Source organism: Hirundo rustica, chromosome Z (genome assembly GCF_015227805.2).
Source record: "Hirundo rustica isolate bHirRus1 chromosome Z, bHirRus1.pri.v3, whole genome shotgun sequence".
Taxonomy (NCBI): domain Eukaryota; kingdom Metazoa; phylum Chordata; class Aves; order Passeriformes; family Hirundinidae; genus Hirundo; species Hirundo rustica.
In genome coordinates, this window is record NC_053488.1 from 5,662,321 (window position 1) to 5,688,684 (window position 26,364).

General features: G+C 41.7%; 2 protein-coding genes across 2 annotated transcripts in view; one reads left to right on the forward strand and one right to left on the reverse strand.

The window, feature by feature from the left end:
• ANKDD1B (ankyrin repeat and death domain containing 1B) lies at positions 1–25,506 on the forward strand. Its single transcript, XM_040090078.1, has 15 exons — positions 1–76; positions 3,289–3,392; positions 5,427–5,525; positions 7,201–7,299; positions 7,390–7,494; positions 8,721–8,819; positions 10,392–10,490; positions 12,137–12,235; positions 13,211–13,309; positions 14,798–14,896; positions 18,626–18,724; positions 21,382–21,477; positions 24,131–24,329; positions 24,994–25,125; positions 25,448–25,506. Exons 1-15 carry the CDS (start codon positions 1–3, stop codon positions 25,504–25,506), a joined length of 1,563 nt encoding a protein of 520 aa, XP_039946012.1.
• The window catches only part of POC5 (POC5 centriolar protein), a 31,088-nt gene continuing 29,882 nt past the window's right edge, over positions 25,159–26,364 (reverse strand). Inside the window, exon 13 of the mRNA XM_040090075.2 lies at positions 25,159–25,274. The gene's annotated coding sequence lies outside the window, so the exon portion shown is untranslated. The remainder of the gene's footprint in view (positions 25,275–26,364) is intronic.

Genomic DNA, 26,364 nt, shown 5'->3' on the forward strand with positions numbered 1-26,364 from the left:
ATGAAGGGCCTGAGCCGCCTGCTCCGCGCCGCGGAGGATGCCGCGCAGGGAGCCGCGGCAGTGAGCCACGAGTGCCGTGAGTCCGCGGGGGTGGGGATCCCGGGATCCCGCACTGTGACCGGCACAGCCACCGGTGCTTTCCCTGCAGGCAGCGTGCCAGGCCTCGTTAGGGCGGCTGGAACCCACCCAAGCCGGCTTTCTGCCTTGACCGCAGAACAAAATGAGCGCTCGGGGGCTGGAAACAGCAAATGTGCGGATGTGGGATTGGGAGCTGGGCTTTGGCATGTGGTGTTCCCAGGGGAAAGTCCTGGAAATTGCCCACTGCTCTGCTTTAGCTTTCCCTTTGAACGGCTCTGAGAGGGCTCGCTGATATTAGTCACCTCCCTGGAGCTGAGCGTCTGCCGCCAATTTCACATCCAACCTGGGCCCCCATTTTGGGAGGCGCACGGAAATCAGAGGATCTCACTCAGGAACACAACCCGGTGGTGGGGTCTCCAGCCTTCAACCTGCAAACCAGCCTGAAAGAGCTGACTGCTCTGGCGTGAACTGCGCTTAGTGAAAACAGGTGACTTGTGGAAACTAAGTGGTGGTTGCTAAACCCTGCTTCACCCCAGTCCTGTGATCACAGCACGACGGCCAGGAGCCATTATCATGGGCTGTGGTTCTTGCTCCCGGGCTGGCAAAGAGGGCAGAAAAAGAAAATAACTAATGAAATATCACCATTGGACTCATTAAGTAGTTTTTCCCATGACTTCTTTGAAATGGAAAACTACTATTTTAGAAAAAAAAAAAATAAAAAAAATCCTAGTGACTTAACAAGATCCCCACACTGCTGTACTAATTTTACTTCCAACATAAAGAAAACCCAGAGAAAACTTTGAAATCGTTGCCAGATCTGTAAATATATTATTTCATTTTTAGAAACAATAGGGTAAAAGTATTTTTATTGCCATTTGAATCCAAATATTGCTGATTTTCATTTTACCTCCTTGGACCTCTTCAGCCAATTCAAATTCTGGGGTTGTTTCCCTATGTGTTTTTTAAGATAGTTGTGGACTTCATCTTGTGGACCCCACAACAGGACATTAAAAACAGACCACGGAGGTGGGGATACACATATGCAGGGATTTTTCACTCAGTTCTGAAACCTCAGCTGCGTTTTTAAAATTCATTGGAAATACATAGCTTTTATATTAGCCAGACATTTTGTATGGTGCCAAAGAAAATACTCCCTAAAAACCTGGCTGTCATGCATAGATAATTGGTTGCTGCTGTTACTTGAAAATAGAGTAATTGCTAGTTACAGGAGGAGTGCTAAATCCTGGAGACCCCTGGTTGAATTCAAGGCTTCCATCAAGCTGTGGTCTGATAGCTCCATACTCCTCTAATTTCATACATGAAAAAGTAAAAAATCACAAAAGCAGCAAAAGTTTGGGCAACAAACCAGAGTCATGGTGTGTCTGCATTGTCATGGTTCTTAACTCCTGACTCACTCACAAGTATGAAGAGAGAGAGATTATTCGGAAATACAATGCGCAGAGCAAAAGGTCTTTTTAGCAGCACATGGCCAGTTCATGGCTTCTGCACAGGAGAGAAAAGAGCACACTATTTTTTATTAGAACTACAAAACTCTCCTTGCTGGTGCATATACAGTAAGGAAACATAATTTTATCTTGTTTTTGAAGGCAGTGTTGAGTAAAGTCTTGGGTTTGTTCCTGATTGTCCTGAGATGCATTTATCGTTGAGATCTATCTCATGTAATATACAGCAGTCAACAGGAATTTATGTGGCCTATTTATAATTAATTGCAGCTAATTTATGCTGTACCTTTTTCTCCCCCACCAACATTTGCCATAAATTTGCCTTGAGCAAGGTATCCCTTGACCACTGTTTCACCTGAGTTTGAAATCAAGTTAATAGAAAGCTCTGTTGGATACTTCCTTGGGTAGTGACTATGAAAACTGGGACTGAGGCATTTATTCTTCAAAGATCACTGTTCATAATGATGATTTTACTGGCAGCCATGCTCCTTGTCACAGATCCCAGGAGTGCATTTTTATTTTCAAATGCTTTTTTTCCTTTTTTTTTCCTTCCTTGTGCCTGCATGTTGTCATACAAATAACACATATACTGTGATTCCCAGAGAAGTCTGGAAGGATGAATCATTTATTTGAGGCACTTGGATAATTTAACAGGAAAACCGGAAACACCTTTGCAAGTATCCAGTTTAATTTCTGATTCATTCTGTACAGTAAAAATGTGATTATTCTCCCTGAGATTATAGCCACGGGTAACATATAAAGTGCAATTAAATGAATGCCATCCCGATTTTCCTTAGTACACTGTGCAGTCATACTGCCTCAAGCCGTGTCCTTATTAGGCATTAATGGACTTGGACATAATGCAGTAGGATGAACTTGCCTGAGAGGGCTCTAAGGAATAGATAATTCCTGTAGTTCCTGGTCCAACAGAGTGGTGCCTCCTTGGTGATATCAGTGGACAAATGGCCTTCAGCCCAAAATATTCTAGACAGATGACATCTAACTAGTTGTATTTTAAATGTGACTTGCTATTGGATTAAAAGTATCTACTAACAGTTTTGCAACTGCTACATGATTTTCTTTTAAGTGATAAATTAAATGTTACAGTAGAAACATGAAAAATATTCTGACCTCCAGCTGAACTAGCTATCAGACACTGGACTTTTACTTTTCAGCAAAAGTTGCTCAATATGCCTTGCAACTACTTCAGCTGACCAAATATATGCTGGTTTTTGGATTGAGACATTAAAGGAAGGTCTCAGTTTAAAAGTGGGGTTTGTTTGTTTTGGTTCGTTTTTCCAGCTGTATCACACAGTTTGGTTACTGCTTTACGGACTTTGTGTTTTGGTGGTGTGTGTTAAAACAGAACAATTTCTCAAAGGATAGGAAGTAAATGCTGCGGTTTGTAGCATTCACTGCTATGCCTATGCAGTAATTTGGGACGCAGTCAGATAGTAGGAGCTTCATAAACAAACTGTTCCTGTGGGTGCAAACTCTGGTAATCCATGTTGTGAAAAGTCTCCCTTCAGTTGCACTTAAAAGTTGAAACTAGAAATATCAGCCAGATGCCTCTAAAGGAGAAAAACGTAGTCATGAAATGCTTTGATGATGAGAACCAAGTGATTCTCATAACATTAAATCAGTACAAACAACAGAAAGTATAAACAGTATCATCATCCCTTAGGTGAGCTATGGATACTTCTTCAAAAATGTGATTTTGTTATGTTTTCATTATGTTTTCCCACAGTACTGCCGGATGAGAGAGAATTTCAATATGCTGCTAAAATGAACAATTTGGATACCATGGAAAAGCTGTTTGAAAGGAATGTTAATATAAATGCTGTAGATACTGTGAGTATGTAGTGCCTGACAGATCACTCGTACGAAGGGTGACTCCCTGGGGATGCGTGGGGGGATGCCAGCGTGTCCCCTCATCTGCCAAGGTGTTGGGGCTGCAGAAGAGCCCTCTAGGACCTGATGAGGAGCCATTTCACGTGGCCATTATGGACATCACGGTCTGTGCAGCATCACTCAGGTTTCAGTGGTCAGTGGGAGATAAGGACCTCTCAGCTGTGCCCCTGCTCCTGTGTTTCCTCAGAGCTCTTTGGTGACTGATGTTATCAAGTTCTCTGTCTTTCTGACTGGGTTGACTTTACCTCACAGCCACTTTAAGAACGGATTAATGCTGCTAGCATTACAAATTTCTATTAAGAAGTATTATTCTTTGGTTTTCATGGAACCGTGGGAGCATTCTACAACATCCTCTGGCTCCAGCCCGAGCTCAGAATTCAGATTTACCCTAGACACATGAAAATGCATTTCTTGCGCTGACTTCAACACGAGGCCTAGAATCTGAGGATGTATGCTTCACCATAGCTAAATACAGCACTGTGTTCCACATGAGGGGTAGTTCAACAGCAACGAAGCAGTCATGATATTAACCTGGGAGTTTTGCATAACAGTGTCCTCTCAATGGCTACATATAAATCATCTAGTATTCAATGTTACTTATTCTGGGTTCTGAAAAAATTTTCTTCCCGTGCCCACATGCATTTTCACCCACTGGGTGATTTAGAAGATAGTATAGTGCATTCCTTGATTTGTTCAGGAAACAGGCAAGGAGACAAACATTTCCTCTGAGCACGCTTCTCTTGAATACTGAGAGTATCAATTGCATTATACTCTAAAAGGTCACTTAAAAATCGTTCTTTCTTCCTTCTTGCTTTCCAGAGTTCGGGAAGTTAAACTAAATACATTTTCAGTCCAGTAGTGTGAAGCTTTACTCTGTCACCCTTGATTTAGACCTATGAGAGTTACTGGCATAGCTGCAGAGATGTTGTGCCTTGATTGATTGTCCTAGTAGGGATATAGCTTATGCTGGAAAAGCCATTAGTTTTGTTAATGTTGATCATTCCTGCCCCTGTCCTCTCAAGCCAAATACGAAAAGGTGTCAAGAGATGAGCTTTCTGATAGTACTCTTTCTGTAGTACAAGAGGCTTTTTTTCTGACATAAATAACATGTCATAAATCCAACCTTTTTATTCCTTTCGATACATATGGTTGTAAATTTAAATTTATACATGAAAAAGTCAGGTGATCTTTAGAGAAGCTAAGAAAAGAAACCCAAACTGATTTTTAAAATGAATTGATCAAATCTCTAGATGTCTTTCTGTGGAAACTATCAGTGACTTATGTAAAACCCAGTTATGTCCACTTTAACTGAAAGCAAAACTTTCTCCAATAAAATTTGATTCAATTTAACAAATCCCTTTTAAATATTGGCCACTAATTACTTTAGTCTTCTAACGTCTTCTTGAGAAGCACTGAGCCCATTCACCTCTGTAAAATTACTCACTGTTTGCAAGGTGGTAGGTTTCATTTACGTAGATGATGACTCAGTCTGGGAAGGTGATTAACACAGAGTGAGGGAGAAATCTTGGGTTGCATTGCAGAGGTTTAGTCAAAAGCGAGGAGGATACCAAAAGAAAATCTAACTGCGTGCATACAGTCCTCAGCTATTCAAACTACACCATGCAATAAAATAATAAACAAGGATGCTTCTCGTACTCCATGCAGCTCCCCTGTATGGTGTTTGACTACTTAATCCCATTTTGACATTTCAATGAAGGGACAACACCGTGTAGACTAAAAAAAATCATTCTGTTTTTACAAGAATTCTCTGAGATCAATGTCCACATTCTATCCAAGGAAACAAAACAAAGTATGTAGAATAAAGATCAAGTGTGACTGTTGAAGGAGAAACACGAAATAGCATCTATTAACAGGTGCATTTCGTAAGAAACAGAGAATTCCAAAATCCTGGCCAGCTGCACAGGGACAAGAACTGTGTTACAGACCTGACAAACAAAGCTTTGTTTATTCCAGCTGCGGCGCACGGCGCTCCACTTTGCCGTTGCGGGAGGCCACGTGTCCGTGGTGGATTTTCTTCTTCATCACAAAGCGAGGCTTGACGTGGCAGATCAGGTGAGATGGCTCACTTTTTTTTTATTCACATGTATGGAGCACCTTTGAGGAACAGGGAAAGCTGGTATTTTCCTTGTGCTCCCAACCGGGCAAAATTAAGAGCTTGCAGTAAAATCTCCGTTTTGTCTTAGAACCGCACATATTTATGTGAAAAAGGAATTTTTTAGAGGAAAAACACATTGCCCGAAGTATTGGATTACTTGAATACCCGAGTGAGCATATGGCACCTCCCTTGGCCCGGTCACAGTGTTTACTTGATACAGCCAAGGATATTATTTGCCCTGTGAGCTGCAAGAGCACACTGCTGACTCCTGTTCAGCTGAGTGTGCCCCAGAAGCCCCAGGTCCTCCTCTGCCAAACTGCTTTCCAGGCAGTTGTCCCCAGCCAGTATTGCTGCCTGGGTTTGCCCTGTTGACTTTAGCCATGTTCTTGGCAGGCCATTTCTCCAGCCTGTCAAGGTTCCCCTGGATGGCAGCACACCAATATTGTCTATCAGCTGTTCCTCCCAATTTAATATCATCTGTAAGTTTGCTGCGGGTACATCCTGCCCATCAGTCGGGGCATAAATGCAGATGTTCAATAGCATTCCCAGGATGGATGCATTGCTTGTGACTGGCCTCCAGCTATTCATAGCTGGGAAGGTTTTTCAGGGCAGACTTTTGGGCCACAGCCCCAAATTTTACCGAAGCCTGGATTTGTCTTATTGCCTGCATACCAGGTACATATTCCATATTTTCACTGTTTTCCACTGCAACTTCTGCAAATATGGGAAAGATTGATAAAGTGGAGTGAGTCCCATGCAGAGCCTCTAGAATGATTAGATGTGCAGCACATGGTATAGGAGGAGGTGTCCAAATACCCAGCCTAAACCTCCCCTTAGCACGGCTCCATGCCATTCCCTCTGATCCTGCCAGGTCAGTGCCTGCCCCTGCTCTTCCCCTCACAAGGAAGCTGTAACTGCAGTGAGGTCTCCCCTCAGTGTCCTCCAGGCTGAGCAGACCAAGTGACCTTCAAAGTCCTTCTCCATCTTTCTGTTCCTCCTTTGGACACTCTCTAACAACTTTATATCCTTGTATTGTGGCACCCAGACCTGCCCCCAGCACTCAGGGTGAGCCACACTAGCAGAGAGCTGAGCTAGTCCTTTTGTTTTTAAGATGTTAAAAATATCTATTATTTTTTTTTTCTTTTTTTTGTCTTTTTTTTTGGTTTTTTTTTTTTTTTTTTCTATACAAGAAAAAGTTTTTAGAGAATTTGAGAGGTGAGAACATTAGAAAGAGGCCTAAATGGAAAATTATGATGACTCATGGATATATAGTCATTGCATATTATCACTTTAAACGTCATCCATTTCACCCAGGACAACCTACATGGTTTCTGGAGAGAGAAAATAATTTCCAGGTAGGACTTAATCCCTCTGTCTTAAAATGGGATCCAGTCCTTCTCTAGAGATGTCATACCTTCTGTCAAGAGGAGGTCAAACGTTTATCTAGGTCTTGCTCTATTGCATTTAGCTTAATTCAAGTGAGATGAGTCCCCACCCACATTGTCAGGTGTTCCTTTTTTAAAAGCCTGCAGATTGGAACCTACTAATACACTGAATCAGTGAAAAAGATCTAAGGAAATTTGGCTTGAGGTATTGTGATGGTAATTTCTGCCTTTGTCATTTTATTTGAAGCATGGGCTGACAGTGATTCATCTTGCAGCTTGGACTGGAAACTTGGATATAATGCGAAAATTAGTTAAAGCGGGTGCTGATCAAAAGGCAAAGAATGAGGTTTGTTGATGACAAATTTCTACCAACTCTAAACACGTTTATGTTGGAAGAAAATCAAACATTCTTACAGACTGACTTGCCATTTTTCAGGAAGGAATGAATGTACTGCATTTTGCAGCTCAGAGCAACAGCATTGAAATAGTTGATTATTTCCTCCAAGATCTTCATCTGAAGGACTTGAACAAACCTGATGGGGTACAGTGTATTCCTGTTTATTTATTCGATGTCCAGAGCAGCACAGGGCAGCCTCTGACATTTCCCACACAGCTCATCTTTGCAGACCCCTACCCTTACCAAAACCTTCCAGTTATGGCCATGTGTCATCAATGTAGAGCCCAGAACTATGTGCAGCCGTCCTGCAGAGGTGCACTGACTCTCCAACAGTGCCTCCTGGTCATCAGGTGTTCTGTGTTTCTATTTTCAATTTCCACAGTGTTGGGATCCTGTTTTGAAACGCTATGTAGATAAGTCAGATGACTTATGTATCTTCACACGAGGAAAACTTACTCCTGTGAGATCTGACACCTAAATAACCAATCTCCCTTTTTTTTTCCCCGGAGTTTCTTGAATGTTATTGACCCAATGGTGCAAAATTCTGAATTCTTTTTACAAATGACAACCCTGACAAAACAGAGTTAATTTAACAAAACATACCTTTGAATGTTTAGGCCTTGGAGGAGGTGAGGAATGATCTTTTCAGCCACCTCTTGAGGTTACATCACAAATCCCTACTAGCTGCATGCATTTTTTATTTTCCCCCCCCCTAGACATTTCTATAGGCACAATCAGGCATGATATGAAGCCATTTTACCTAGCTGGTTTTATGCCTTACTGTCACTGAACAGTGGTATGGTTTTGTGTCAAGATAACTTTCTGCAGTGGAGTTCATAAATGTTTTGAGAAGTTTTTGTTCGTTTCAACACCACCAAAACCCTCTACAATGTGCTAAATTCAGGCCTCCTGGATGAAACTTCTGAGATACATCAGTTCTGGCCTCCATTTCCAGAATTTGGATCCAACAAATTAACCCATGGAAATACACCTTTCAATTTCTTTGCCGTCTATTTCTGAGCATCCTCAGAATTTTAATGACACACTTATTTTGATAAATATTTTCATACTGAGAAAAAATAGGATTATAAGATTTTGATTGTATTTTCCACTTTTTTACCATTTTGAAACAGTTTTTATATTTTTTTATTCAGGATACCCAAGGTGTATAATGTGTTTATATACACTAAGTATATATTTTAATTACTGCTCTTCTATGTATCTACTGTTGTGTTAATCTCCTTAGTCATATGATACACAAATTTTTATGTAGGATACACATATACATATACATACCATATATCTATTAACTAGAAGTAAAGTATTTCTACTCTCTGTAACACTATGTTTTTTCCATAATTGTCTTCTAGAAAGGTAAAAAGCCATTTCTTCTGGCCTCTGAAAAAGGCCATGTTGACATGATAAAAAAATTAATTGCTCTGAAGCTGTTTACATCGGAAAAAGATGAGGTAAATGTTCATTTTCCACAGAAGTACAACTACAAATGTGCTTATGAAAGATTATTTTGTTTCACTGTGGTTATTATACAATCAAATATCTGAGTGTGCTGCACAGATGTTACAGTGACATATGGGACCAACAAAAATAAAAGGATGATGATTTTCTAGTGATAAAGGAAAGGCAGTGGGATGATTGTCAGGAGACTTTTCCATACACATTCATAATTTATGCAAAGCAAGAGTAGTAAATCCTGCTGTTGAGAGAAGTGGGAAAGCCTGGGGGTAAAGGTGTCAGCCTCGGTTCTGGGAGATCACATTGCCCAGTGCTTCACTCTGTTTGTCTGTGTGTCACTGTGTGACCAATATTTCAAAGCTGTTTAAAAGACTCAGGATGCAAATAAACACCTGTAAATTCTTTTTCAGCAGTACCTTAACACTTCAATATGATTGAGTTTGCTTTGATGCTGTATTTTAAGGTATCTTAGCAATTCTCAAAGTCTGGTGTTAAATTCATTTTTCCTCTCTTGACTATTTCTGGAATGAGTAAGTTCGTATTCTCTGCACCTGAGGCATTGCAAGGGCAAGTACATTAAAAATTGTGAAATTGTCAGATACTGCATTTACCAAACCACTAAAGTAAGCACTCAGGAAGTGATGTTGGGGTGGGGTTTTTTGTTTGTTTGTGGGGTTTTTTTGTTTGGTTTGGTTTGGTTTGGGGTTTTTTTGTTTTTTTTTTTTGTATTCTGGTAATAACTTAAAAGCTGCAGTGCCACCCAGAGCTCTGCTGTGCTAAGCAGTGTATCAGCAGAGGTTGAAATACAGTGTTGTCCCAGACATCTAGCAGGTTAAAGGTGTCAACAGCACCAGGAGGTGAATGCTGTGGTCCTGCAAATTAGCAAGAGGCCCAGAGAGAACTCATCTCCTGGGTGACCAAGCCCTACCACGCTGTAACCATCAATGGTTAAAAGGATTCCCTCATCTTCTCACTCAATGCTGTGAATGAAAAACCGTTCTGGACTCTCATTTTTGTGAGGCTTACAATTCTTCTAACCCTTTTAGCCATTTTTATACTATTTTTTTATGCTTCCATTTTCTTTTGGTTCAAAACCCTCTGCTCTGCCTGAAGTTGTTAGTAGCTTTTATTTGCTTGGTTTTGGTTTTGTTTCTGTTTTGCATTTCTTAATTTCCTGGAAAGAAATTTCACTGATGGCGGCAGAGATCAAAGATTGCAATGTTGATATCAAAGCCATGACAAATCTCCATATGCTGACCTAGGCTTTTTTACTCTTTAAATCAGTGGTCTCAGGGGCTCAGTGTAGTACCCACTCTTGTGGGAACCAGCTCCTGAAGTTTTCTTCTGATTCATTTGTCAGGAGTTAAAATTTCAGGTCTTTTTGCTGGTATACACTGAAGTTTTCAAGACAAACAACGAGATCAGCAACTTTTGACTGAGTCTTGGCTCATGCTGTGTGTAGCTGCCTCCCTCTCCTTGTATGTAAAAGACCAAAGGCTTCGTGTTGGTTTTTGTTATTGTCTTTATTCTGGGTTTTAAAATATGTTATTTGACATTTTAATTTCAAGGAGGGAAACACAGCATTGCATTTAGCTGCCAAAAATGGTCACAGTGAAGTTGTAGAAATTCTGCTTGAAGAATGGGAGGAAATAAATGACCTCAATCAGGTAAGTACACTAAGCTATTGAAAGAAATAAAGTCAGAGATTTGAAAAAAAATTCTAAAAAATCAAATTCAAAGGGAAGAGATGTGGCACTGAGACTTCATTAATCTTCCTGGTTTCCTAGTGACTTTGCTTCCTTGCTCCTTGTCCAAATAAGTTAACTTCTATTAACTCCTTCAGCATCTTCCTCTGTCCTCTCTCCCTTACACACATCCTCCCCTACATGTGGCAGGCCCTCGTGCAGCTATTGGCAGAAGAGAACAGAGCCTGAACCTCCCTTGCTTTCCGCCATCCAGCATTTTTAGCCATGTGGCCTCGTTCCTTTTAACATCTCACTTTTAAGCACTTCTGGTGCTTTTCAGCCTGTTCATGGAGCCAGTTTGACTTGCATACCCAGCACGTGCCAGCACACGCAGAGGGGTCTCGGGTTTGTACCCTGTCCATCTGAACTCAGTTGCACAAAAGTGGGTGCAGACCCTGCCTGCCCAATTCGCCTTCCTGGGTTAGCATTGGTGAGCTCAGCCAGCACACTCAGCTGGGAAGGTTGTGTCCCTGAGTTAATGCACTCTGGAGCTTTGTTTTAAGGCTTAAACAAGGCGCGGAGGAAGGAAGTGCACACTACCAGCTCGTGTCAGCGTCCTTGCTTTGCGAAGGGTTTCTGTCTCTTCTGTTTCCTCTGTGGGGCAGCTGGAACAACCTGGGCAAGGCAATCCTTTGTTGTGTGCTGGCATGCTGGAACCTGCCCTGTGGCTGATGATTTGTTCTGCTAGGCCAGGGGGCAAAATGAGTAACTCCTACCCAAGGCCCTCCTCTTACTTGATCAGTGACAGATGAGTTAAGAAGTCGCCTCTTATCCAACTTGTCTGCTGCTTTCAGTTGTGAGGCACACGAGCCTCTTTGGAATGAGGAGCCCTGGTGTTTTCCAAGGCTTGTCAAAGGATGTTGCTTCAGCACACAGAACCTGTGTGGCTTGTGCCCGTGACTTGGCATGGCTAATGGTGTGACCTTCCCGTCCACCTGGATATGGACAGATCTCTCTCCCCACAGCGTGAGAGAAGTACTAAAACGTATTAACTTAACCAGAATAATGCCAGGATTTTAAGCAAAGAAAAATTAGGATTTATTGATTCTTTTGTGATTGTTGAAACACCAGAGTAATTTCCATTAAACCTTTGTGCGTTTTAGGTGTTGAGAAGCAGGAATTAGATGATTGTGTAGCTGATCTACCCCATTTTATAGACTTGTTGTGGAGATATGGGGACCCCTTCAGTGTGAAAAGATTTGAAATGAATATGAAACAGGATTATTTGCTAGCACTTGGGATTGTGAATTTGTCAGAAATCCATGGCATTGTACTGACAGAAGCTGGAATTACCGTGTGTACTGGCCTACTAGTGTTGTTGCCTGGTGTTGAATGGCAACAATTGCTGCCCACCAAAAAGAGCATAATTAATATTTATGAAATAGTTCTCTGTATTGCAAACCTTACATCTGTCCAGACAATCACCATCTGTCATTTAACTGCTGGTGAGCAGCCACATTGTTCAGGAGTTGGATGAGCCTGACAGAGCCTCCCGTAGGCATTTTGTGTCTGAGTGTTGTAGTCGGACCTCTGAAATTGGAACAGACATTTCATCTCTTCTGGTCTAGAATGGAGAAACTCCATTTTACTTGGCTGTGGAAGGAGGTCATCAAAAATGTGCTGAACTCTTACTGGAGGCAGGGAGTGACATCAATGTTTCAACTCAGGTATGTACACAGTGTCCTTCCTGGTGGGAAGGATGCACTGGAGGTACTAGACTGTGGAAAGGACCTTACTAACAAAGGACATCTGTTCTGCCTCTGCCTCTTTTTTTTTTTTTTTTTTTTTTTTTTTTTAGTGTGAAACAGGGAGAAAAATTAAAACAAGGAGTGTAGGGAAGACTAACAGAATCAAACCACTGTGGAAGAAAAATAGCATTAGCTTTATTTGATGGAGTACTGTGGTGGAGCACTGTGTTTCCTGTATGGCCACTAGTACAACATATGGCTAGAAAATGTAACCAACTAGGATAACCAAAAATCCTCCTTTTTGGCAGTGCATGTGACTGATCTGATGACAAGCTTCATCAGGTGTTCTCTGCACCTGATTTCTGAACTGCAGTCCAACTTGTATCTACTGAATGTCCTTGGCTAGCCTGCTGCAAGAAGTCCATGACTCCAGCAGAATGAGAACTTGCTTGTTTAAGCAGAATTATTTTGTAAAAATTAATTTTAAAATATTTATATTAATTTAATTTATGTTTATTTTTCAATTGATTTATTAATTGTTCTATGGATTTACTGGTTAACGTGACTGTACTTACTCAGTAAGAGTTTAACAGACCAACTAAAAGAGTAGGAGACGTTGGCATTGTTGTCCATGGCACAGTATAGATGATGATACTGATCTGCCTTTTTATTTGGAGATGTTGGATGGGGCTATAGGACACTGGTGTTCTTTAGTATGTTTGTTGTGATATAGTAAAAATGGAAATTTCCTTCCCTGTTGACAAAAACATCATGTTAACTGCTGTGCTTCATTTTGTATCATTTTGTCAGAAGGTTTCATTGGTGGAGGGGATACTAAGGCAAATTTAAATGCAAGATTATCCAATATTTATACCTCTCTTTAATACTGTTTGTTTGGTTTTTTTTTTCCAGCAATAAAAATGCATGGTTTTCTGTCTAACAAATTTCTTTCAGAACAATAGCAGTGCTTTGCAGGTCGCAGTTCAGAATGGACACCTATCCTTGGTTACTTTTCTTATTGATAAGAATATTGACCTGGTTCCTAAACCTGAGGTGAGTGTTGATCAGAATAACCCTTCTGCTGCTGTTCAGCCTGTCCTGTCCTTCCATGGGAATTCAGACAGCTGAATGAGATTGAGTAGTTCCTTGAATTTTTTCCTGCACACATTATTACTTGGTTTCTAGGTGTTGATTATCAGTTCCTACAGACCAGCAGAGACAAGGTCCTGGTGCCAACCCCGTGAGTGCCTGAGCACTTAGAGAAGAAGAGCAAAGTGCCCTGCTTGAACTTAGCAGTAGTAATGCTATGGGCAAAGAGTCAACATTATTTTGAATAAAAATAACTAAAATGTAAATAAACACTTCAGTGCTTTCACCCCCTGCAGGTAAATGCATCCTCAGTGCCTTCAAAATCTGCATGCCAACATTCTTTGCAATATAAAAAGAAAAAGGCGTTTCTATTATCCAAATCCTCTCTCTGTTTATATTTGAGAGATGTTTGATATTTTTTATGAATAGGAAATTATTTTCCACTTCTACAGTACAGGATGAAAATCTGGACTCCATGACTTATGCCATGATCACTGGCCTCTTGCAGAAAGCTATCAAGGAATAACAATTTGTGATGTGCTTGAAATGATTTAAAGGTCAGGCAGTTGTTGTGCTGCTTGTTCTCATTAGATTTTTGTAGCAGAAACAGCTTAAAAAATCGTAACTTACATTTTGCAAACGTTTCCGTCACAATGTTGCATAAGATCTTGCTTTATTTTTCTGTAGCCTGGAAGAAAAGGCTGTGTTTATATTATAGAGACACTGAACTGGTGCCTGGCACCATGAATGGTACTGGTATGGAATTATTGTTTAGCTGTATTTTGCAAGAAACTGACCAGTCACAGGTTCAACATACAAAGTGATTTTAACAGCCTAGTGCGAATTTTGACTGTTGCATCTGTGCCCTGGATATACTAATAAATAATCACTCAAATAAAACCTCTGTCTTAGTAGCTGTAATTTTATAAATGTGACAGCAGGTCACTCTAGTGTGAAGAGCATTTCCAGCAGCAGCATGAGACTGGGGTTTGCTCCTGGAAAGTAGATTTCGACATCAGTTTACCGAATACAGAATGAGTCTGTCTCCAGGCAATTTCACAATGGACAAAGCCACTTTTCTGAGGGACCAGGAACACTGCCCTAATCTCTCTGTTGTCAGGATAGCAGCACATCCCGGGTGGCAGCACGTAAGAGGAGTGCCTTGCTGCATTCCCAAGTGGTGGCACACTGGTGCACACCCCATGCACTCAGCATTTCCAGTCTTCTCAGCTGTATTTATTTCCCCACTTCTGTGGGTGTTGCAGGAGCAGGTTACCACCTCTGGTATAACTCCAGGTCATTAAATCCAGGTGTGTTTTCTGCAGTTTTGAACCTCTGCTAGAGCATGTCACCTTTGCAAGGGATGGGCTTCAATAAGAGCTTCTTTCTTGTTTGCATGGGCTTGTAATAACATACCCAAGTATAATAATTTATTTTTTTTTCCCTCCACAGCAGAAGAATTCCCCTCTCCATTTAGCAGTTATCAGTAATAATCTGCTGGTAGTAAAAAGCCTTTTGGATGCCAATCATGACATAAACTCCTTGAATCACGTAAGAAAAGCTGGGAATTTACACAGCTTTATCGGTAAAAGGGAGATTATGTGGGTTTTGCTCGAATTTCTTTTTTGTTACGAGCTTAGGGTACAAAAAAATGGGAAGGAAGAGGCAGTTCCCTCCTAATCTTTTTGTGTGTGTACATATGTATTAGTCACTGGTACATGCTGTGCTAATATTGTCTGAGCAAGATAAGGGTAGCACAATGCTGTGTACTGATTGGGTAATGTATTGTTCAAGTTTTGTGGTTCATTTGCAATGAATGACAGAAATAATCTCTTTGGTATTGGCTCCAGAGGGAAGCCCAGTGCAGAATGTCATTTGGCTGAAGTTACTTTTTCCTTAAAGTGACCCACCGTGTGCAGTGTTTTATATCTCTGACCAAAACAGCGCTGGTAAGATGATGCTGTTTAAAGCTGTTGCTGAACAACGCTTGCACAGCATCAAGGCCTCCTCTGTTCCACACTCTGTGCCCCCACGTGAATCGTGAATCGACTGGGGCGCCCAGGGGGCTGGGAGGGGACAGAGCTGGGCAGAGCTGAGCAACACCCAGACAAGGTCACGGGTCTCCGTGGTGCAGTCAGTGAGTGAGCTCAGCTCTTCACTGGAAGGGTGCTGGTTACAGCCCATCCACGGACAGCTGCACCTGTCTTCCTTACCTCAGCCAGGATCCTTTCACCCTGCTTGGTGCCCCTGGTCTTTGGAGGCCTGGGTTGTTGGCCAGTTCGCTGTAGATCAGATCAGTTCGCTGTAGATCATATCCACCACTGACGTGTGCCAGATTTACTTTGGTGCGGTCACACTTGATCCTTTCTTGTTGTACAAAACCTCCTGGAGTTGTTAATGCCCATTTCTGCTTTTGCTGTGTTGCCTATCTCTTTGTATTGCCTTGTCTGGCACAGCGATGATAAAAGCACTGGTCTCTGCCTGATCTGGTGGTTTTGGGCCTTAAAATGCCACTTTGTGGACTCAGGTGGTCATCTCATGGAGAAAATCAGCAATTGCACCTTTTCCTTTCCCTCCTTGGAGAGGTGCTTTGTTGAGAGAGGAATGAATGGCATTTGCCCCTTCTCCCCCAGGACAGCTCTCTCCCACCTTCTTGTAACACTACTCAGTTCCCTGAATATCCTCACTTAATCACACTGTTCGCACTAGTGTGTGTTGTGAGCCTGGCTTTGATCACTGTAAGTAACAATTAACAACTAATTAGGAATGCCACACAGGGATTTCCCCGGAGGCAGTCAATTCTCAGGTGGCATCATGTGTGGAAGGAACTGGACACGTACCTGAGGTTCTTACTGCCTCCCATGGTTTGGGACTCGGTGCCTTAGCAGGAATGTAGTCCCAAGTAATTCATGTGCCACCTGAAGGAGATGAGCCTTGCCCACCCTGATGGAACATAAGGATTTCCAATGCTGTGTTGGGTCAGGCCCTTGCTTACAGAGCATCCAGTGCCCTCAAAAGAGAACGAGGGTTTCCTGATCAAGGAGCACACAAAGGGACACTGAGAAGCTCTGAAGCCACCATATGGACACTGAAAACTCACTTAGTTGGCGGTGTGACACCTTTGCTTAACCAGAGATCCAGCACTCAAACATAATAATTGTGCCAGCACTCAAGGAGAGATGATGGAAGTAGATGTGGATTTGGTTAGAAAGAGAAAGAGCAGCTCCTGCTGGGGGGCAAAAGGGGGAAGATTCAAAAGCCTGGCCTGTAGCAGGACAGGAAAGGGAAAAGACAAGAATGAAGACAGAGGGAAAACCCCCTGGTGTGTGTCTCTGAGTGACCTTTTAGGTAGGCAGCAGGAATTAATCCATCAGCAAGGTAAATACACTGCTTCCTGACTGCTCCAGTGTTGGGATGGTAGGGAAGCCCAGCTGCTGGGGTCCATTTCCAGGGACAAAGGGATCAACAAAGGGATCATGACAGAGGGAGCCACTCATGAATCTCTGGAGGTGGCTCTTACTGAGCACGAATGCAAAGTGCCTCCTCAAAGAAGACACAGCAAACCAGCAAGGCAAGTAAACTACCACAGAAGGTATCCAGTGTCTTGAGTGAGTGGTGGTGGAGGTGGACTACAGTGCCCTGGCCAAAACTAGGCTTCCAAAAATCTCAGTGACATCCAGTGCCCGTGGTTCCTATGGCAGGAGATTGTACAGAGCTCACATACGCTGGCCCCTGACCATGAGAGACCCCAGTGCTCCAGCTGTGTACAGACTGGCTGACACCTGGGGCACTTCGAGGAGAATCTCTCTGCCCCATCAGCCCTACATCTCAGCTGTGGAAAGACTGTCCCAGCAGGGCTCTTGGGTCCCGTTTGGCTCCCTGCTGGGGAAATGCAGCCTGGTCTCCCTCACGACACACAGAGGAGCTCCCCACTATAGCAACAAGGATGAGTCCTTGAGAAATCTGTGGTTCACCCCTTCTCATTGTTCATTTTATTGCTAGAGATTAATTTATACACATTTTTTTGTGGAAGACAGAGCCCGTCATTTGTGATTGGAGTGAAGTATAATGACAAGACTTTCTGGTCACATAAAACAGAATTATGTAAATTTCTTCAGCATATCTTTCAGAAATATTTTGTGCTTTGTCTCTAGCTTGCCTGAAGTTGTCTACAATAGGTACTTATGTATCCCTAAATTTCTGCAGGAAAGAAAGTAGGGTGTATGAATAAAAAACCCCCTTTTATTTATGGGAATTTAAAAAAGTAAGGTAAATACATGAGATTTTATGATCATAGTGTAAACTGTAAAATTAACTGATGAGATTTTTAATGTGGAACCCTGACCCTGGTGTTTCTTAGTGTGCAAACCTTTAATTAAGATCTAAAGGCCAAAGTAGTTCTTTAACCAGACCTACACATAATGTAAACTTGCAATGTCAGAGAAAGCATAGGCAAAAAAAAACCAACTTAAAAGGATAATGTGTCCCAAGAAACATACTACGGAACATTCCCATATATGCAGGGCTTCCACAATTACTCCATTATTTGCTGCTGCATTTCACCCACAGATGTAAAAGAATAAGTAAATACATATTTGGGTATATACAGTTATGCAGAGACTACACAACCCCTATTTCAGACCCAAAGATTTACTTGAAGCTGAATGCCATTTTACCTCTATTTACCTGCATATTTACCTTGTTGATGTTTTGGCCTTGTTTAATGGTTTGGGGTTTTTTGTATGTGTGTTGTTTAAAGTTCACTGAACCCATTATGGACCACGTAGACTTCTGCTATGTATCATCATTTTGTGGCAGGGCTGACTAAAAAGCTCTGTTGTGGATGTGGCATAATGTCCCGTTGAAGACTGTGGATATCCAGTTGTCTTGGCATGAATTTCAGCAGGGAAAACATTACCTGAGAGGATAATATGGTTGTGGGTTTCCAGACACATGAAGCCCTCTGTCCAAAGCACCTTGCTTTAAGAGGAAAGACAGAGAGCAGGATTGTTAGTTTACAGTACATTAGAGGGGCATAACAGCAACTCTTTCCTGAGCCAGCTGGAACTTCTGTCTGGTTTTCCTGAAGAGATCCCATATGCTGTCTTGTCTGCCTGAAACAAAACTGGCAGATCATTCAAAAGTTATATGATTTCCCTTTGTTGAGTGTTTTCTCACCAAAGTCACCTCTTGTTGAGATTCTATTTTAGATTCAGCCTGGGATGCTGCTTCTAGGAGTATGTTTGACTTAATGCATTTATCTGGGGTCTTTAATTCCAGAGGCAGGAAACCCCTCTACATCTGGCAGCTGATCTTGGCAATGTGGAGTTGGTGGAAGTGTTGCTGAAGTCAGGCTGCAATCTCAAGACCAAGGATAAGGTAAATTGCATTCCTCACAAGTGTAAAGATAACATGATTTTATTTTTGTTTTATAATCTTTCTTACAGAGGTGCATAAAGCACATGTTGCTGTTTGTGTTTGCTGAGTAAAGCTAACTGCAAAGGAAGTCTGCAAGCTGCAGGTATAGTAATATTAAAAGAAGAGCTCTGAAATGGTTTTGATGAAGAGCTGTTAAACTCCCAGCTCCATGGTTTGAAGGGTAAATACTGCTTCCAGAGACCTTTCATGGAAAAAAAAAGCTCTAGGCTTGCAGAAGGGGAAATGACCTGTGGCTGCTTGTACTGTGCACCTGCAGCCGGTCTCATGGCCAGGAGAGAAGCAGCTTCGCCAGGTGCAGTGATGAAGAGTTAGCCCTTTAGCACTCCAGGTCATCTGAGAATCGTGGTGACATTCCAGATCCATTCAGGTGGATACTTAAACCCTGAGATGATGTTCTGCCTGGAAAGATGATAGAGACAAAAATGGCAAAGGCTAGAAGAAGTACCAAAGCAAAGTTCCTGGGGAAGTGCTTTTGAAAGGACAGAGTACCAAATCCAGTATTCACAAATTTTGCTAAATTACTGCAAGATTGAGTGTCCCCTTTTACACTGTTACCACTTTTCTTGATATTCTTATTATCGGTTATTCTGAACTGTGACTGAATTGAGGGATCTGATGTTTATTATGAGCAAAATCTCACCCTTTTTTAACTTTAAAAAGTAACTTTCCTGCACAAAACTGCCCTGATGAGAAGTGAAACTTTATGGATTAGGATTGTCTTGTTTTGCTCTAGCCTGATCTGAGGCCTGGGGCTCTGAGTGTGGGTTGTATGGTTGGAATGTTTTGGGATGCTGAGCTAGATGCTGCACTGTAGTTAAGAGTTTCCATTTAGAATCATGCCTACTCTTTTCAAAGGGCCGCAGTTCTCAGAGGGATCAACCCAGAATGAAATCTTGTCCACTTTAAACGGCACCTTAGCCACTGGGAAATTTTTTCCCACCTATTTGTATTCCAAAGAGACAGAAAAAATTACTTATTGCCTATGACCTTAAGCACCTGCAAGTCTTTGGGCAAGGTAGTGCCCTGGTACTACAACAACACTGATAGAGCTCAGGACTGTTATGAGAATTTGGCTCTGAGCCAGTACAATTTCTAGTACAAGTCACCTTTCTACACTGGTTTTGGTTTTTTTGCGTAGCTTGTTCCTTGCCTATTTTCTGGATGACCCCTGAGACCATGCCAGTGATTGGAACACATGCAAGTACAGTGCCCTTAGAATTGAATTGGTGCTGAGATTCCAAAATTGTTACTGTCCTTGCTGAACAGTAACAGGAAGAAGGGGAGCCTGCTTCGATTGCACAGTATTTTCCTGGCCTCCATGCCCTGGCAGCAGGAGTACTCAGTCTCCAGAGAATGCCATGCATCTGCTCCTGTCAGAGGTCAGGAAATGCACTCTTGGGAGCTCTTCCTTCATGTCACCTGCAGACAAAACTGTCTTTGGTTGTGAGTGCACAGAGAGTTCCCCATGTGCAAGGCTGCTGTGCTGCACTAGCCCAGGGGTACAGACATGCCCCCCTTACCCACCACCTCTCTCTCCCTCTGTGAATTGCAGAGCTCCTCTCCAGACGTGGGCCCAAGGAGCTCTTGTGGTCTCTGGACTCCTCACATATAAAATATGCCTATGCCTAAAAGATTTAATGAAATGTATGTTCCTTGGCTTCCAATGTGATGCTCTTCTAAAAACAGGTTAATTAGAATGATCTTGAGCAGACTCAGGAGCTAGATATCAAAAGGTGTGTATTAGGGAACTTTATACTATCTGGAGAATTGCAATACCTTATAATTTAATTAATGAACCTTTTAATTAAAGGATTAGCTTCTTTTAGATCTAATTTGCTAGAATTGCTTAGCACTTGTTATGTGGAAAACACCCAGAATATTTAAGTCCAAGGAAGTTGCACCCAGTGCAGATCTGCTGAAAATAGACAATTGCAGAGAAATCCCTTTAGACCCACTGTAATGCCTGTGCATCGAAGTGCTGATAGGAGAGATGGGTTCAGGTAGACTGAGCAAACATCTGCACCTGGAATTACAGCAGTGGCTTTTAACTACTGTTACTCCTTCTATACCCATCAAGCATCATCCCATAGCTGTGCTCCTTTCAGCTGTAATGAGAAAATAATTTTCTTTTCATTCTGTGAGCCACCTTCTCTTACCATCTAAAACAAGGTACAGGTTTGCCCTTTAAGTTGGAAATACCCAGCCTATACATCTGAAATGCCAGTTTAACTGTGGCATGAGAATGGACTGTGTTGAGGATAGTTTGAACATGGACACAGTGCCTGGAGTGTGGTATGAAGTATGCAGCAGTCTGAGTGCAGGTTTCTAAAAGCAGCTGTACCTTACCAGAATTTGTTACTGGGGAGTTTAATGTGGGAGAAAATTGACCAGCTCCAGGCTGAGGGGATCCAGCTTATGCAGAGCATAGAACTTTGACTCTAGCTACCCAAAAGCTATAAAATTGTAGTAAATATGTTTTCCTGGGGGGGGGGGGGGGGGGGGGAGGGGAAAGGACGAGGCTCTGCAAACAGTTCCTGTGTTTCTTCTGTAACACACTTACCCAAGATAATGTTCTGATTCACTGCCTCTGCTTTCAGCATGGAAAAACAGCACTAGCCACAGCATCAAGAAGCCATCACGCCCTCATTGTAGATATGATCATTAAAGCAGAAAGGTATTTTGCCATGAAACAGGTAAGAGGCATTTTCCATTAAACACAAGATACCTAAGGGAAAAACCAGTTCTGATTTTGAAGTGAGTTTTAGCTGAGTTGGTTCCTTTTGGCAGGCAGCAAGACTGGCCTTGATGAACTAAAGTTAGGATTGGGAATGGGAAAGCCTCTAGCCCATCCAAGTTTTATTCCTGACTAGCTGTAAAACTATAAGCAGATCTTACCATTTCCCCACGTTGTGCTCTACATATAAACAGATGGAGAGAGATTCCAAGCAGCTATAAACTGTGCCATCAGCATCATGGCTGGGATAACATGGTCCCATGTTGATTCCTGGATCCTTTGGTAGAGTAAAATCTGTGGCTTAGAAGTAAGCGTGAAAATGTCTGTGATTCCTCTGCTAGCAAGAGCTCAGCTACTTCAACAGGAGCTCCCTCTTCTGTTCCTTGTGTGTTAATCATAAAATTAAATCAATGAGATGGAAAAGAGCTTTGCAACGAGTGTGAAGGATATGACGGGTTATCTGAATTTCTCACCTTCTTTCCCTAGTTGCTACTCAAACGTACACATGGTTGTTACTCAAATGCATAGTGATGGACTTCTCTAAAGTGAAACAAGTAACTGACGTATTGGTTTTTGACTTTGTTCTCACTCCTGCTCAGTTAGTCAAGTCTATAGGCATACTGATCCTGTCAAAGAGCAGGTATGGGAATTAGCCAGTTTTACCACCCCACTCCTGCCCTCAGTGGCCACATCCACGACCCTTAACATTATAGGGCTGGTGAATCACAGATCTAGATGAATTGTTGCAAAAAATGCCTCATGAACACTCTTTATTGTGCATTTGATTTGCACCAGTTCAGCTGGAATTGTCAGGTACATTATTGTTCCTTTTGGCTTAAAGAGGAATTAAAAGTAGTCTGTTGCCACGGAAGACATGACAAGTCTGACAGAAGTAAGCCCATAATGTTCTCAACCTCTTGGCATTGTTCACTGGATTTTCTGAAAAGAAAAAACGGTGTTGAGCAGATGCTTTTCTGCAGATGCACCAGAGATTTTGGGAAATACAAAAATGTAAGTGTTTGTATCCTGTTGCCTGAAGCTGAGAGTGCAGCCTTTGGAACAGCTTAAATCTTAAGACCACGGAATATGATCCTGCTCAGGTGGTGTTATCATACAGGAAACCACAGCATTTTGAACCATTATTTTAAAGGACTGTCTTTTTGTTACATTCAGCTGACTTATCATTTGTGACAAAGCATTAGTTACAAAAGGAAATGTCACGAAGCTGAGAGGAAGGGAGCATGATACTGAAGTGTGTCATCTCTCTGTTTGCCCTTTTCACTAGTTATCATTTCTACCCAACTCTTCCCTAACATTGTTCAGGCTGGGTTTAACTGGATTTGAGGGCAGCTGTTACTATCCTTGCCATTGCCTTAGAGAAGCTGTGCTGCTGCAAAGGGTTGGGGTTTTTTTGTTTATTTGAGTTTTGATTTTTTGGTGGTTTTTTTTGTTTGTTTTGTTTGTTTGTTTGTTTGTTTTTGTTTGTTAAACATCACAAGAAAAGGAGATACCCTGAAGCTGACCTGTAGAATATCCAAACTCCACCTTGCACGTGTCAGGAAGCATGAAATAAAATCTGCATCAGATGAATGGAATCACACATACATGACAATGCTTAGTTACTGAACTGTGACCTTTTTTTTCTCTGTAAGGTTAGGAAATAGCCCTTTTGTACTTTTCTGAATTTGGAATGAAGCACTTTATGCCTAGCATTTTTAAAATGTGGCCAACTGCCACTTCCTTTTTTGCTTAGTATCTGCTTTGTCATCCTCTATCAAATCCGTAAAGAATTTTTTTTCCCTTTGAAGATTGATTTGAAACAGGACTAGTAAATAAACATAATAAAATACAGAAGTAGCTGGAGCTTACCTACCTAGGAATGTTCCTGGGCACAGCCTTTCACCTAGGACTAAAATCACTGATTGACATGGTTTTTGCCAAGGTGCCCAAACAAGAGGTAACCTCATCACTTCTGTTTCAGGTGAGCCACGCATACAGTAGCAACATCACTTTTAATCTGGAGGATAAAATCCAAGTGTTTTTGGTTTCTATCCGATTTTACTTATGCAGGAATGAAACTAGATCCATGTTCAACACACATGTGCATATTGGTGTTTACACACTTTGCTGAATGGGGGTCCCCACGGTAAACCTAATGGCTGATGGTGCCAGCAAATGATCTGGAAGCCCCCATCTCAGCCAAGTGAAAATGACAGAAGCTGTGCCCATGGTGCCCACCCTCTCCCCAGGGAGAGATTTGTGCTTTGAGAAGCAAGAGAAAAGGGTAAGAACTGTGCCTGAAACCCAGCTGTGTTCTAAATGTGACCTAAGACAGAGCCAAGCAGCAGAGCAGTGCTGGAACAACAGTTGCTGTTACTTTGCATTTGTGTATCAAGTACCAGAGAAAGTGGCTTACTTTGTAATTAACTTAGTAACACATAGCAAGAGACACTGGAACTCTTTGTTACAGTTCTGTCTCTGGGAGCCACACACAGTTCCTTTACGTGCACTGGGCAAATCATCTGTCAGCAGCTATATCTGTACAGGACACTGCTCACTGAGCAAAGGTTCACAGCTCTGTTATAAAATTTATCATCTGCTTTCTTTATCAGACACATCTAGCTCATAGTGGTAATGGGTCAGACTTCAGCGTGTCCTTCAAACAAGATCACAGTACACGGACCAAGCAAATCCGTTCCTCCCTTTGGAATCTAGCATACAACCATTTAAAACCCTGTGAATGGAAAAAACTGGCTGTGTTCTGGAAGTTCACAGATGAACAAATTAAAGCTATTGAAGAACAGTGGACAGGTAACGATATCTGAATGGCCAGACATAACATACAGGATTAAAAATCCCCACGAGGCAGCGTTGATTTTTAAACTATGTGAGTAACATGTGAAGTGAAGGAGTACAAGCCTTGTCCATGGTTCCTGGGAAGCAGCACAGGATACTTCTGCTCTCCCTCTTGGCCTGAAGGAATCTTCCTTTTTGGAGATCAAAACTAGAAGCCATGAGCATCACAGAAGGGTCCTGGAGGTCATGCCGCAAGTGACGACCTGGGGAGCGTCATGACACAGAGCGATTTTGCTCATGCTCTGTCAGGAGTTTCTGATTTCAGGTCTCTCAAGTACTGGGAAAACAGTACTTCTACAGCACCTCTTGTACTTGTTACAACTACTCCAGGGTGTATTCCCACAGCATGGGGAAAAATGAAAGGAAAAAATAATTTTAAGATGTATTAGGTGTTTTTTTAATATCTTAATAGTACTGTTAGGATCAAATAAGGGGTTTTTTTAAACTTTTTGAAACATTTTAAAAAAATTTTCCAAGTTTCAGTCTTCATTGTTTTGCTAGATGAGAAAGCTAATAAGAGTAAATGAGCAAGTTTAAAACTTCTTTGAAGTTTTTAAGTGCAAAGGGACAAAATACACTGTTCCCAGCATATTGAACAAATACCTTGTGTATCGCATAGGGAAAAAAAGTTACAAGGAACATGGAAACAGAATGTTGCTCATCTGGTTACATGGTACCTTGCTGGCTCATCAGAATCCTGTTAAACATCTGTATGAAGATCTGGTGGAAGCAGGACTTCAGCCTGTAGCTGGTAAGTTGACACAGAGCACATTACAGTGTCCTCTGGGAGACTGCAGTGCTGTGCTGAGGTCCCTGTGGGTGCTGGGAAGCTGTGGCCAGGGCAGGGATGGAGAACACCTTCTTCTTTTCTGGGATGACCCTTCCTGAGGGGTGAGGCAGCTTGAGAAAAAGCATTTATGTCAGACCCAAGGGTTCTAAAGGAACATATATGCAAACTTTGCTTCCCTCAGCTGTCCTGCACGCAGGGTTAAATTGTGACTGACCACCCTTCAGTTGGTCTGACCTCGTGGAAAGCAGAGGACACCAAACAAGTGTTTTCTCTTACTTTACAGAGAAGATCAGAGCTTCAATCAGCACTGGCATGGACTCCAGGAAATGTGTCATTTCATGAGTTCACCAACAAAACATGGCATATATGATGAGATTACATGCCAGATGGAAAGTGACTTTCAAATATCTTTTTGGGAAACAAAAAACCTATTTTGAAGTTGTACAGCTCTTTCCACCCTAGAAGAACATGCACTCCTGAAATGGTTACTTTTTCTCAAATGCTTGCTCTACAGAAATGTAACAAATTTAAGAGCCAATGGCTGGCTGGTAGTTTACAACAGCTAAGCAAGACTCACCGCTTACAATTTCTACACATGACCTAACACTGATAAAGCAATTCTGTATGGGAACTGCAAATTAAGTGACTTTGTGTTTGATGTGAAATGTAAATAAGATGTTTTCTACATGAAAAAAATTGAATTTAACAAGGGAAAGTTATGTATATAAATCAATTAACACTTCCAGAAGCAAGGTAGCATCTGGCCTCATTTGGGATTCACGTTTTTATAAATTCTTGCTAAGAATTTATTGCAAATCTCTCTACTGCAGCATTTGATTTATGTAGTGAAGAAACACAAAAATGTTATGTGTAAATACCACGTTTGGCTGGCTGCAGAACTTTCTATCATGGCATAACACTGCATACATACCCCCTAAAGAGCATTCAATATTTAATACTTAACACATGTAGCAATTATTTACCTTTTCTTTTCCCCTCATATATTGAATTAATACTTGGCAGTGTCTTGCTGAATATGTTTAAAGGCTTTCTTATTACTGATTATACTTAATATCTTAAAAATTATGTAAATGCCTATCTTTGTGATGTTCTTTATAACACAGCAATAGTTTTATCATGTAATGGAGGAATTGAATTGCCTTTTCTGCTTGTATACAGCTAGCATTATTTTGTGCTGAA